A 14,873-nucleotide genomic window follows, 5' to 3' on the forward strand; every position below is an offset into this window, starting at 1 on the left:
CCTCAATGAAAGCTGCTTCCCTTCTCGGCAAGGCACATCTCCTTGGCAGAGCCCAGGGACACGTGGAACCCAGCACCGAGGGAGTTTGGCCCAGCAGTAGAGGAAGGCATGCTAGAAGGGAAAGGCGTGAAGCATGCCAGTCCTTCTCAGACTCAGCATCTCTTCTCTCTGGGTGTGTCCCTCTTGGAGCATGTCTCACACAGAGTATAAGGCACCTCAGACTTGACTGAAAAAGCAGGACCCTCTGTCATCCATAACAACTTGGACAACATCAGAAACATTTCTCCTTTTGGCTTTTATTAGGAGGTATAACTGGGTGGGAGAGGAGTGAGCTGAGGAGGGGGCCCAAGGGGCTGTGAGAAACTGGTGCTAAGAAGGAGATCTTCCATGCTCACCCCTCCCCCACTGCCCTGTGCAGAAAGGATATTCTTTAGGGTGAGGATGTCCGTATCCAGAGCCTCTATTCAGACACAGGCCTGTTAGGACCATGGATGGTCCCATGTAGTATAGCATTCCTTGAATGGTGGTCTCTAGATGTATTCTCAAGGGTCTGCAAATTCTCTACAAGAATTTAAAATTGGGCGGTTTCCATCTCTATACTAATCCAAAGGATTAATAGACTCACCTCAATTACCTTATTTTTTAAAAAATATTTAATTAATTTATTTATTTATGTATTTGGTTGTGCCGGGTCTTAGTTGTGACACATGGGCTCCTTCCTTGTGGCATGGCGGATCACCTTCTCTGACCAGGGATCGAGCCCGGGCCCCCTGCATTGGGAGCACAGAGTCTTAACCACTGCACCACCAGGGAAGTCCCCTCAGTCACCTTATAACTTAGTATGTTCACACATTTTTTGTTTTAAAATTATGCAATGTTTGATACTATGGAAGAAAACATATATAATATATAGGTTACTTACAAGCTATAAAAATAAAACACCCGTGAACCCACCACCCAAATTGTGATATAAAACATCATCACCACGAGCTACCCTGTGCTATTCCCCTGTGTTCAGGGGACCAAAACGGAAAAAGCCCTGAGCAGACAGAACAATGGAAGCCCCGTAAATCTAACTTATTTCATAAACATAAGTGAAACACCTTAGCTGGTTTCTTATAAATGCCTCTGACAGTGATAAAAGAAATTTGTCCTCTTCCTAAAATGGTATACGATAATCACTTTTAACCAGTTCCCTGCCGTCTGGAAACCCCCATTATAATCGCCAATCACTGTAAAGGTTAAACGATTTCCCGATTTTCACTTTAGAAACCATCCTGTAACACGAGCATATCAGTCTGGGGTTTGAAAGCTCCCAGTTTGCGAACTGTTCTTTCCTGCACGATAAACCCTGACTAAAAACGATTTTACTGGTCTGGTTTCCACTGTCGCTGTTGTAGATTTTTGACGCTTCCCAAATCACACAATGGTCTCATAAGCTTGTTTCATATCCACTTACTTTGTGGAATTTTATCACTGCCTATGTGTCTCTAAAAGATGCATGGTTATTTCGTTTTAGTTATTTTCACCTTAAAGAATTAAGACACTACAAATTCTTCTGCGACTTTGTTTTCCCCCAAAATGGTTTTTCCAAGAGTGGTCACGTTGATAAACCCAACCTGTCGTTCACTCATTTTCACTTCCGTATCAGATCCCATTATGTGAATGGCCCACTAATTCTTTACCGACCCCTCCTGGGCCCCCTTGGGCTGTGCCTTTTTTGGGCTTTAGGAACCCTGCCTGCCGGAGTCTTTGCTGGGCTCGTCCAGGGCCTGCCCCACGAGGGAGGCTGCTGGGTTGTAAGGTATATGAACCTTCAGTCTTATCGGAGAACGTCAAACTGCTTTCCACATTGGCTGTGCTGCCTCGTAACGTTAGGGCTGATAGAAGCCAAGAGAGATCACAGTCGGCCCTCTGTCTCTGCAGGTTTCACATCCCTGGACACGGAGGGCCGACTACACAGAAATGGGGAGGACAACATGGGAATCCAGGCCCAGCTCTAAGGCCAAGTTCTCTCTCCCACTTAATTGGTCTAACTGACCACTGAATACAAAGTAATGGCTGATAAACAACAAGGTCCTCCTGTAGAGCACAGGGAACTATATTCAATATCCTGTGATAAACCACAATGGAAAAGAATATGAAAAAGAATATATATATGTATAATGGAATCAATTTGCTGTACAACAGAAATTAACACAACATTGTAAATCAACTATACTTCCATCAAAAAAAAAAACAAACCCAAAGTAATGGCTTTGCAATGCCAGGCAGTGTCCAGGGCGCCTTTCTTTTTAAGTGATTTACAAATATCCTATGAGGAAGGTACAGCTGCCGATTGGCATTCTGTCCATTCAGAGGAAGAAACTGAGGCAGGAAGAGATTAGAGCCCAAGGTCAAATGAGAGCTGGGATTTGAACCCAGGTGGTATAGCAGTGGCGGCTGCATTCTTAGGTACCATGGCCGGGCTCATCTAGATCATGAGGCACGCCATTGAGATCACCTCCTACTTGGGGAACTGCAAACCAGCCATTCACTCGTTTATTCATTCATTCATTTGGCACCAACCACGGGCCAGGCACATGAGCCGAATGTTATGAATACAGAGGGAAATGAGACAGGCCTGGTTCTTGCCCACAGATCTAGGTAAATCAGCCAAATAATTGCACAGATGGATATAAAGTATGTGATGAGCGTTAGGAAGGAAAAGTAAAGGAATGGATTTAGATATTTCTCCAAAGAAGTAATGACCTGGCATTTAAGCTGAGACCGAAAACATCCGCAGAAGTTAGCCAAGGGAAGTCCACGTATAGGTGTGTGTGTGTGTGTGCGTGAGAGAGAGTGTGTGTGTGTGTGTTTGTGTGTGTGTGTGTGCGTGCAGAGGGGGTGAGGGGAGGGGTCAGACAGAGGGAGCAGAGATACAAAGGCCCTGAGGCAGGGAAGGTTACTGGGGCGCAGCGACACAGAATGGGGTGAAAGAGGAAGGCGGGGCCGGGCGGGAGGGGGTGGCCTTGTGCGCCATGGTCAAGAGTTTGGAACTGTGTCCTCGTGTGTCTGCGTGACTGTGTGAAGCCACTGCAGGTTTGAAAGCAAAGGGATGATAGACCAGATGGGCATATTTTTACAAAGCAGCCGTGAACTTTGAGGAAGGAGAATAGAAGCAGGAGGGTGAGGGGCAGGAGAGGGTCCAACCAGCCCCTCGTGGGCAGCAACGCAGGTGGCGAGTGGTGGGGAGGCCTGGGCCAGGGGGCAGCCGGGGGTCGGGGAGGCGGGAGGGCTCAGGGGGGTCGGGGGTGTGATGCAGAGGACTCGGGCAGGAGTGGAGGATGAGGGAAGGGGCCCGGCGTCAGCATCTGGGCAGGTGAGCTCCCATCTTCCATCCTGGAGAGTAGCAGGTCTGGGAGACCAGCTCACGCGTCGGTTGTGGAAAGACTCCATATGAGCAGCCCTGAGACTCCCGCGTGGAGAAGTCGAGCAGGCCGGGAGGGGGGTGGTGTGTGTGTGTGTGTGAATCTGGAGCCCAGAGGAGATAAATAAACGTGAACAGTGCACAGCGTGTGCGGAGGATGCCCGGGGAGCAGCTGGAGGCCCGGGACGGGGGCGGGGGGGGGGGCGGTCAATAATCAGGACAGGGGACTTCCTTCGTGGTCCAGTGGTTAAGACGCTGTGTTTCCACTGCTGGGGGCACAGCTTCCAGCCCTGGTCGGGGAACTAGATCCCGCATGCTGAGCGGCGCGGCCTAAAATAAAATAAGCGGGATGTTGGGACAGCCCCCTTCTCTCCCGCCTCTTCCAGCCTGCTCGTCTCTCATAGACGGAAGAGCACCCGAGCACCTGTGAGCTCTCAGGGCGTGTGCTGGTCCTGCCCACCGGGAAGGACCGGGGTCTTCAGGGGAGAGACACTCAATGTCTCCATCGTTTGTCCAAACATTTATTGAGCGTCGCCTATGTCAGAAATTGGGGTAGTCATCATAATAGTAATAATATAAGAATTCGAAGAGCTGATATTTGTTGAGGGTCAAAGACCTGTACGGTAATCCTTACGTGTTCCCACAACCCCTCCCAGTTCCCCACCCCTGGGCTTCTAGAGGAAGAAGCCAAGGTCATCCTAAGCTGGAGTCATTCGGCTAAAGTCATAGACCCTGAAACAGAGCGGGGTTCAGGACCCAGACATCCAGCACCCAACTGAGCCCTTCCCCCCTTGCCAGGCCTGGGGAGCAGGACCCCAGGGGGGTCCCAGAAATGTTACCATGAGTGTAATGTCAAACAGCTCAGCAGGGCTGTGACCAGGGACCACCTGAACTTGCTAACGTGAGTCGGGTGGATGGGAAACAAAACAGAAGCTCAGAGAAGGGACAGAGACACAAGGCAAAACTCCGGTTCAGGCTAGAGCTGGACTTCCTGGGTGTGAATCTCCCCTAGGACTCTTGTTAGCTCTGTGGCCCTAGGCAAGTTTCTCAGCCTCTCTGTGCCTCTACTTCCCATCTGCCAAAGGGGAATAATCATAGCACCTACCTCTCAGGGTGGTAACGAGGCTTCAGTCACATAACTCCGCAAAGCCTTCCAAGCTCTCCCAGGCAGAGGGGCCTGGGGGCCGCGGAGGCAAGAGCCTGAACCTTTGCTGGGGAAAGTGGGATCCCGGAGCTGCGGGAAATCTGCCTGGAACGCTGCCCCTGGAGAGGGGCCCGGAGCCCCACCGAATCAACCTCCGGGGCCTCAGCGGGGCAGCAGGCCCGGCGTCCGTGGAGAGCACTGGTGTGGAAGTATTGTAATGTTTTAAAAATATATAATCTGGGATTAGATGCCAATTCACATGACCTTTGTCCGTTTTCGCCTGGAGCCACTGAAGCAGGAGTGAATAAATACCGGAGATGGAGAGGCCCGGCCCTGAGCAGGGAGCTTTATGTCCCGAGGGGCCCTATGTCCCCTTTGCCCGAGACGCTCGACTTTCCCGCTGCTCGGCACCCCGTTTCCCTTTCAGAAGTCCTAGTCTGGATGCTGAACTGGAAACGGCAGGGATGGTCTGCCTGAGGTTCCCGAAGCCCAGCGCTGTTTACTATAACAGCTTGCCTCAAGGAGCATCCCGAAGCTGAGGGCCAAACCGCCTGTCGTGCTTTACATGGAATGTTCTACAACGGTTCTCCAACGGCGCCCGCAGCCTGTCAGCATCAGCAGCACCCGGGGACTGGTTAGAGATGCCCATCCCCAGGCCCCACCCCAGCCCTACAGAATCAGCAACACCAGGGCGAGACTCTGCCTTCCGCTTCACCAGCTCCCCAGGGGATTCTGAGGTGCCCCCCGGAAAGTCAGGAAGGATGTGTGAAGCGTGGGGAGGAGCCTGGGGTCTGGCCCCGAGTCCCTTATCCCCATCTAGCTGGTGCTCTGCCCAGCGCTCAACTCCCCCACCTGGAAAGGGGACACGAGGGCAAGTTCCTCACCTGCATCTCAGGATTGGTATGAAAATCAGAAAGCTGCCACGGAGCTTCCCTGGTGGCGCAGTGGTTAAGAATCCGCCTGCCAATGCAGGGAACAAGGGTTCGAACCCTGGTCTGGGAAGACCCCACATGCCGCGGAGCAAGTAAGCCCGGGCTACAACTGAGCCTGCGCTCTAGAGCCCGCGAGCCACAACTACTGAGCATGCGCTCTAGAGCCCGCGAGCCACAATTACTGAGCATGCGCACCTAGAGCCCGAGCTCCGCAACAAGGGAAGCCACCGCAATGAGAGGCCCTCGCAGCGCAAGGAAGAGTGTCCCCCGCTCGCTGCAACTAGAGAAAGACTGCGGGCAGCAACGAAGACCCAACGCACCCAAATATGAAAATTAATTAATTAAAAAAAAAAAACTGCCACGGATGAGAGTACTTCAGAAGTCTAAGTGCGTCGCCCATGACGTTATTTAATGCTGCCTGTCAGCCGCTGCCTCTCCTCCCCAACCCCTCCACTCATGACCCAAGAACGTCAAGAGCATTGGTCTGTAGGCAGTTTTCACCTTGGAACCCCTGGACATCTGCAGGGAGTCCCGCAACCTTTACAACTGAGTGCAAAACTGAGTGGAAAGGGGCACCTTCCGGAGAGAAGACCGTTCAGATCCCCCCGAGTCAAGCCTCGCTGCTTGTGGTGGGCATCTCCCCCTCCCCCCAACACACACACACACAGCCATCAGCAGGGGCTTCCTGGCCGCCCTGGGATAAGGAGGACGGTGGCGGCAGGGGTTAGAGACCCCCATACAGAGAGTGCACCGCCAGCCCCGCCTGAGCGCAGCACATCCACGGGGCCTTCCGCGTCTGCTACGGGGTAACGGGCGGACGGTGCGCCAGGCCCGGAGGTGGGGTGGGGTGGTGACAGCCTCGCACGCGTGTGTCTCCCTCACCCACAGCAGGAGGCAGGGCCGCGGCTTCACCTACATCACCCACGGCCCCTCCCAGCACCTCCACGAGGTCCGTCTCACTCCGGTTTATCCGTGAGAACACTGGCTCGAGGGGCTGAGGGGGGAAGCTGGGATTTGAACCCAGCCTCTGTGACCACGCGGAGCTCACGTGTCAAATGGGCAGGAGGCGGTGGGCCACGGGGGAAAGGGGCTCAAGGTCACCAGGCAGGGATACTGAGATGCCTCACGGAACGCGACGGGAAGAGTCAAAATCGTTCCGAAAGCAAAAGTAAGGCTCCAAAGAAACGGACCAGCGCCCCTGGGGGCCGTGCACGGGTTCCTTGCAGACCAGCTCCACGGCTCCGCTCGTCAGGCCCTTCCCCTTCCCCCAGGCTCCATCCTGACACCCGCCTGATCTCAGCCTTGGGCCCTGGGCCCCCTGCAGTCCGACCTGCTGACCTCACGAGCTCCTCCATGTAGCCCCTCGATCCTTCAGAAATGTGGCCTCGTTCTGACGTCAGAGAGACGAGATAAGCTACCTACAAGGCACCGTGACCAAAAAAAAAAAAAAAAAAAAAACACAAAAAACCACTCGGACGTCGGAAACTGAATTAAGTCTCATTTATTCTAGAGCAAACTCAAAAGGATTTTTTTTTCGTTTTCTTTTTTAGCAAATCCTAGCACATTATTAACAACAACAAAAAATCTGTACATTTGCCATGATACACTTGAAAGTGAAACAAATAAGATATAAATACAGATATGGATGTAACATGAAAAAGCCCAAAAAAACCAAAAACCAAAACCAAAAACCCAACCTGGGGGTGTGGGGACCATGCGTGTGAACAGTGCCGACAAAACTATTTTGGTGGCTGATATTTTTCAGAGCATTTTTTTTCATCTCCAAATATCATGGTTAGCAAAGTCCTGGTGGGAGTCTACAAAGTTCTTATTTGCTGTTCTTTAACGTATAATATTATGCTTGATAAATTAAGGGCGGTGGGGCAAGAAAAAGATTCAGGAGACAGATCGGGTGCGGCTGCGTGACTGAGAGGCTAGTGGGGCCGTGGCGGGCGGCCCGTGGCTGCAGCAGCCCCAGGAAGGCCGCGCCCCCCCCGCCCCCCCCGGGCCTCAGCAGCGGGAGGGAAGCAGGAACCCGGCGAGCTCGCCCCGGCGGTGGCGTCGGGGCTTTTCGGGGTCCTGGACGGTCAGGCCAACGGGGCAGGCGGGCCGAGTCTCGGGTGCTCTGCTCGCCTGTGTTCTGCCGTTTCATCCAAGCAGGACGCCTGCAGGGAGGCGGCGAGGCAGGGCAGCTGCAGCTGTCGGTCGGGAGCGGGCGGGCCCTGTTGGGCTGGGACATCGCGGCTGGGCAAGTGACATTCAAGGCTAGCCCTTTGTGAGCGCCAGGAGGACGCGGCGGCCACGTTCAAGGTCCTTCCCGAGTGCGGGCGGGGCCGTGGCCACCTGGGCGTCCACGAGCTGAAGGAGAGAGGCCTTTCCACACGCGCTCGCCAGGAAGGACTCCGAAATAACCCGGCAGAACACAGGTGCTGCCCCAGACGAGTCATCAGATGCTGACGATGGTAGAGGTCAAGAAAGCGACCCCGCGAGTGATGTAAGAACAAACAGCAATGGACGTAAGGCCTGCGCCTGCTAGGCTCTGAGCCGGTAAGAAGCCAATAACGTTCGACCACGTAAAGCGCGCCCCTGATGTTCCGTCAACTGCAGCAGCGCGGGCCCTCCCGCACGCGCAGGATACCCGCTACGCGCACACACGCACAAAGCGCATGCACGCGCACGCAGTGAGGGCGCCCCGGCCTCTGCTCGCGGACCTCCGTCTTCAGTGCCCATTTCCGCATAAAGTACCTGAAGTCGATTCTGAATGAAAACAAGCTACGTTCGTGGCTCTGCAGCTCAGGGGTGACAGCCACACAGCCTGGCAGCTGCAGGGACTGGGCGCCAGAGCAGCAAACACATCATTAACAAAATGGAAAAGTCAGTTCCGTTTACAGGGGCTACGGTGGAATCTAAGAGAAGACAGACACCTTCCTGACCGCATTAAGAGCTTCCATTTGGCTTGAAGCCTTTTACTCCAAACTTTGTTAACCAGGGTCCTGATCTGGAGTTGCTTTCACTGAAGCAGTGAAACCCTCAAGAAGAGATTTTAAAGGGGTAGGTTTCTCACTGAAGAATTTGACTCTAAAACTGTGTTTCCAATCCCGTTTTTCTGCGATCCGCCACACACCACAATTACTTTTTCCTTAAAACCATGATTCTCTCAACAGAGGATCAAGGAAGTACTTCAGTCCATAAAATTAAAAAAAAAAAAAATCCTGATACCTGGTCTCTCTAGATTTTTCTTTGATCTCAATCCCATATTAAACAGAGAATTCAAAACTGAGATGGCAGAGCTGCCATTTACCAGACTGACCGAGAACATCTTAGAATCAAGCCGCTCAGGCGCGGGTTGGGGAAGGGAAGAGAGGGGGCCCTAAATCGGCACCACCAGGAGCCAGGGTCACAGGGGAAGCGCTGTTAAATAGTGTTTCCCAGGATCTCGGCAGTAAAACGAGCAGCTTCTCCGGTATCTTCGACGCTGCACAAAGGGCCATTTCAAGCACACGCTAACCAAGGCTGTCGATTTACCTTGATTTTTGTGTTTGAATTTCATCTCTAAGAAGCCTCTCAAGTGGCAGTTCTGGGGCAGCGCCGGCATCGGTGGGGTTGCTCAGAGGGGCAGGAGCCCGTCCTGGAAGGAGACCGCGCAGGGCGTCAGCCTCCAGTCCGGAGACCGTGAGCACGATACCACGTGTTCGTTAAAAGGCCATCTTCAGGCTTTTCTACCACTTCTTGCCAAGACTTGATTCATATTCTTAGTAGGTCTTAAAACACAACTTACTACGTACAAACCCTTTCATGGTGTCAGTTGTGGAAGGCGTGGGGCTTTGCCCCACACAGACCACATCCAGACTCAAGGAGGCCGAGATGAAAGAGAAACACAACTTAACCCAACCTCCTCCAATCTTATTAACTGAAGAGAAAATGCTACTTTCTACCAGGTATCGGCTAGAGAGCTCTGATTTTCAAAAACTGCACCCCACACACACGGTTTTACAACCTCAGCAGGCTGGACAAGACGGTTTAAGTATGGCTCTTCTTTTCTTATTCCTTTTGTTTTGTTTTGTAGGAAGATGCAATGCAGGCCTTGCTTCCTTTACATTCAATACCAGTATGATTCTACACAAAAGCTGGAAGGGATCAAAATACTGATTGTAATAAATATTTGCGGGCCTCCTGGTACTGACTGGGCAGCCGATGGGGGGGAGGGGGAGTTCTCTGAGAGGCACCACCGATTGCTTCCAGGGCTACACGGGGACTCTGGCGCCGCATTAGCTATGTGTGGAGACGTCGGATGAGGAGCTGCTGTTGCTGTTCGTGGTCTGCGCCCTCTTTATGTATAAGTTGAGCAGCTTCATCTGCAAGAAGATACAAACGGGTGAGCAGGAGGAAAAAAATCAGAGAGCAGGAAAGAAAACCCAGGTGACAACAAAACAGCACGTCCTTTAGTGGAGAAATTCACTGCACAGACATTTACTGAGTGCCCACCACTGGTCCAAGCCATCTGCCTGGGGCCCGGTCCACCGCGACTGGGAGGTCAGACTAGAGGAGGGGGCGTGAGGGGTTATCACGAAAAGAGGGAAACGTGTTACCACGAGGTGGGGGGCCTCGGGGCTGCAGATCCACACACTTCAGGGGCGAGGCAGCCACTGGCTCCACCCAAGACAGTGGGAAGAGAGGGTGCAAGCCACACTCCATCGGCATGAAGAAGCAAGCCAAGGTCAGAGGTCAAGTTTTCTAACCCTCACACGTGTGCAGAAGCTGCTCCTTCCCCGTCACACACCTCCCGAGGCGCGTGGAATCCGAGGCCGCCCCCATCTGCCCCCCTGGCCTTCCCGCACCCCGGGCCCCAGCCCCACCCACTGTGGCTCGGCACAGGCCACCTCCTGCTGCAGGGAGAAGTGGGCTGGATCTTTCCAGCAAGACTCAACTTCCCTGAGGCCAGACGCTGCGTCACTAAACAACGTGCCCTCAGTCAGGCACAGTGCTTCACAGCGAAAGGGCTTCCAAGCCTGACATCTCATTTGGTTCTAACAAGCCCCTTGGACCCTCAAAATACCTAAAGCACCATGTAACACGGTAGGTTCTTAAATATTTGCTGAATGCCGCTAACTTCATATGTTGATAGTGTGCCTGATCATATTAAGAATTAAAAGAAACAGCTATTTGTAGAAGCAGAGTGCCCATAAAAATCTATGTAACACACAACTGGTAAGATTAAGGGAATATTTACTATCCACAGCTCTTTAGCTGCTGTCTCTGAACAGGCTATAAGGCCAAGTTGAAGCCTGCCTAGGGAGGAGCGGCTGGTCCCCAGGGAACCCACGAAGAGACGCTCCGAGCGGAGTGTGTGGCACAGGAGAAAGCGGGGCCCTCGGATGACGGGTGGGAACAGGACCAGCAACCAGCAGAGCCCCTGCGAGGCAGCACCTCCCTGACCCCCAGCAAGGCGCGCTCAGTCACATGGCCGTGGAGCTCGGAACGCACAGCTGGCAGGAGGGCTCTGCCCGAGTGTCTTCACACAGCAGCCCACCGGGGGTACCCCCCCAGATCAGGACCTGTAACGCCTCTTACTCTTTTCAGCTGCAGGGAGTGTCGGGAATTTACGCTACGTATCCCAGTCTGTTTTTCATCCCACACCTTTCAAAATCTGAAACCTTTCAATAGAACAGTCAGTGTGGTGATCAAAGTGCCATCATTGGACCTCCTTCGTGGCGCAGTGGTTAAGAATCTGCCTGCCAATGCAGGGGCACGGGTTCAGTCCCTGGCCCAGGAAGACCCCACATGCCGCGGAGCAACTGAGCCCATGTGCCACAACTACTGAGCCCGCGCGCCACAACTACTGAAGCCCACACGCCTAGAGCCCACGCTCTGCAACAAGAGAAGCCACCACAATGAGAAGCCCGCGTGCAACAACGAAGACCCAACGCAGCCAAAAATAAATAAATTTATTAAAAAGAAAAACAAAACCCAAAGTGCTATCATTTTACACAAGGTTCCTAATGCTCTAAGGCTCAGGAGGATATGACCAGGGCCAACCAGGTGCAAGGGAAGCCGTGGTACATTCGACAAAGCACTGGCCTGAGGCTCAACAGGTCCAGCAGAATTCTAGGACCAACTCCAACACTAACTAGTTCTGCAACCTCAGGCAAACAATTCTTGAGCCTCGACTTTCCCACCTGCAAAATGCAGAGCAGTGACACTTGCAAGGTGCTTCCTGCAAGCTCCCTGCTCGGAGAACGTGTCCTCTGAGCACCCCAGTCCTACTCCTACCTGAGCTGTTCACACTGTTCCTCGCTGCAGTCCACTCCTTCCCTCCCTGTGCAGCTCCCCAATCCTGCCAAGCCCAGCCCAATCTAGTCCCACTTCCTCCAGGCCCCTGACCCAGCAATCAGAGCCCGTCCCACCGTGTCCACTGGTCACTCCCGGGCAGCTGTACAAGTTTCCTCATGTGTCAGTCCTGTCAGGGAAGGACGAGCTCTTGCTCTTCCCATGTGCCTTAGCATAGTGTGCTGAAGACAGCAGGTTCCTAACATGTACTTGTTGAATCAAAGAGTTTTTTTTTAATACATCTTATTGGAGTATAATTGCTTTACAATGCTATGTTAGTTTCTGCTGTACACCAAAGTGAATCAGCCATATGCATACATATGTCCCCATATCCCCTCCCTCTTGTGTCTCCCTCCCTCCCACCTTCCCTATCCCACCCATCTAGGTGGTCACAAAGCACCGAGCTGATCTCCCTGTGCTATGTGGCTGCTTCCCACTAGAGTTTTTAAAGAAGAAAAAAGTGATCTAGAAAACAGGGTAGTTATATTTCTATGAAAGCCTGGTTAAAAATGAGCTGCTAAACATTGCTAATAGTTATTTACAACTCAGAACCCCTATTGTATCTACCTAGTCAAGTCTAGAACATAATTGCAAGTGCAAGGAAAAGATGACGGTAATAGAGTGAACGATGTGTATATGTTCAATGGTTTACAAGCTTTAAACTGATTATCACATTTGGGCCTCAAAACAATCCTTTGAGGTAGGCAGAACAGGTTCTCCTATTTTACAAATGAAAAGGCCAGGGTTCAGAAAGCTTGCTCAATGAGCTGGCATAAATTCAAATTAGAGGATTATAACTTTAGGATGTCAAATGTAATCCACAAAGAAAACAGGTATAGAATATACACAAAAGGAAATGAGAAGGGAATTAAAACATTTCAGTACAAAAAGCAAACAAACACAAAACAGTAGTGTAGAAAAATGAGGGACAAAAAAGCTATAAGGCACATAGAAAACAAATACCACGATGACAGAAATCTCTCCCTTATCAGTAATTGCTTTAAATGTGAATGAGTTACATTCTCCAATCAAAAGACAGAGACTGGCAAAATGGATAAAAAGAAAACCAAGATTCAACTATATGTTGTCTACTAGAGACTCACTTTAGATCCAAAGACACAAATAGGTTGAAAGTGAAAGAATGGAAAAGGATATTCTATGCAAACAGTAACCAAGCGTACGGGGTAGCTACACTAATATCAGACAAAATACAGTTTAAATCAAAAAAGGTTACAAGAAACAGATGGATATTACATATTAATAAAAGAGCAATACAGCAAGAAAATTTAATATTTATAATTACACATGTAAGAACATGCCATCAAAATGTATGAAGTAAAAACTGACAGCATGGAAGGGAGAAATAGGTTTTTTTTGTTTGTTTGTTTGTTTTTTGTTTTGTTTTGTTTTTTAAAATTTATATATTTATTTATGGTTGTGTTGGGTCTTCGTTTCTGTGCGAGGTCTTTCTCTAGTTGTGGCGAGCGGGGGCCACTCTTCATCGCGGTGCGCGGGCCTCTCACTATCGCAGCCTCTCTTGTTGCGGAGCACAGGCTCCAGACGCGCAGGCTCAGTAATTGTGGCTCACGGGCCCAGTTGCTCCGCGGCATGTGGGATCTTCCCAGACCAGGGCTCGAACCCGTGTCCCCTGCATTGGCAGGCAGATTCTCAACCCTGTGCCACCAGGGAAGCCCGAGAAATAGTTTTATAGTAATAGTTGGGAGACTTCAATATTCCACTCTAGAGGACTTGAACAACACAATAAATCAACTAGATCTAAAAGACATATGCAAAACACTCTACCCAAGAATACACATTCTTCTCAAGTGCACATGAGACCTTCCGAAGATAGACCATATGTTAGGCCACAGATTAAGCCTCGATACATTTTAAAAGATAAATATGATACAAAGTACCTTTTTCTGACCACAATAGATGAACTCAGAAATCAGTAACAGAAAGAAAACTGAAAAATTCACAAATTTGTGGAAATTGAACAGCACACTCTCAAACAACCAATGGGTTAAAGAAGAAATCACAAAGGAAATAGGAAAATATCTTGAGACAGATGAAAATGAAAACAACATACCAAAACTTATGGGATGCAGCAAAAGCAGTGCAAAGAGAGAAATTCATAGCTATTTAAAAAAGGAAGATCTGTATCAACAACCTAATTTTATATATCTTAAGGAACTAGAAAAAGAATAATAAATTAAACCCCAAGCTAGCAGAAGGAAGAAGATAATAAAGATTTGAGCAGAGATAAATGAAACAAACAAAAAATAGAGGTAACAAAACCAAAACTTGGCTCTTTGAAAAAAAATCAACAAAACTGACAAACCTTTAGCTAAGTTAACTAACAAAAAAAGAGAGAAGACTCAAATTGTTAAAATCAGAAACAAACGTGGGGACATTATGACTGATTCTACAGAAATCAAAAAGATCATGAGAATACTATGAGTAATTGTACACCAACAAACTAGGTAACTTAGATGAAATGGACAAACTCCTAGAAACAAAAAACCTACCAAGAAGAAAAGAGAAACCTGAACAGACCCATAACTAGTAAAGAGATTGAATCAGTAATCAAAAATCTGACAAAGAAAAGCCCCTGACCAGGTGGCTTCATTGGTGAATTCTACCAACATTTAGAGAACTAACACAATCCTTCTCAATTTTTTCTAGAAAACTGAAGAGGAAGGAACACTTCTGAATTCATGCTATGAGGTCAGCATTCTCCTGATATCAAAGCCAGATGAAGACATAACAAGAAAACTACAGATCAATAGCCCTTATGAACACTGATGCAAAAATCCTCAAGAAAAGACTGGCAAACCAGATTCAACAGCACATTAAGAGGCTTTAATATCATGACCAAGTGGGATTTATTCCTGAAATGCAAGCATGGTTCAACATACAAAAATTGATAAATATAATACACCACATTAACAGAATGAAGGAAAAAACAAACAAACCCCCCCCAGGGACTTCCCTGGTGGTGCAGTGGTTAAGAATCTGCCTGCCAATGCAGGGGACACGGGTTCGAGCCCTGGTCCGGGAA

At 50.0% G+C, this 14,873-nt stretch overlaps 1 protein-coding gene across 11 annotated transcripts in view; it reads right to left on the reverse strand.

The window, feature by feature from the left end:
• Positions 1-6,970: 6,970 nt before the first annotated feature.
• Positions 6,971-14,873, reverse strand: part of CLASP1 (cytoplasmic linker associated protein 1) — a 273,539-nt gene continuing 265,636 nt past the window's right edge. For all 11 annotated transcript variants that reach the window (XM_055087270.1, XM_028501167.2, XM_055087294.1 and 8 more), the window contains one exon: positions 6,971-9,840. In XM_055087270.1, coding sequence (XP_054943245.1) covers positions 9,754-9,840 — 87 coding nt within the window. In that variant the 3' untranslated portion in view covers positions 6,971-9,753. The remainder of the gene's footprint in view (positions 9,841-14,873) is intronic.

Source organism: Physeter macrocephalus, chromosome 2, assembly GCF_002837175.3.
Source record: "Physeter macrocephalus isolate SW-GA chromosome 2, ASM283717v5, whole genome shotgun sequence".
Taxonomy (NCBI): Eukaryota; Metazoa; Chordata; class Mammalia; order Artiodactyla; family Physeteridae; genus Physeter; species Physeter macrocephalus.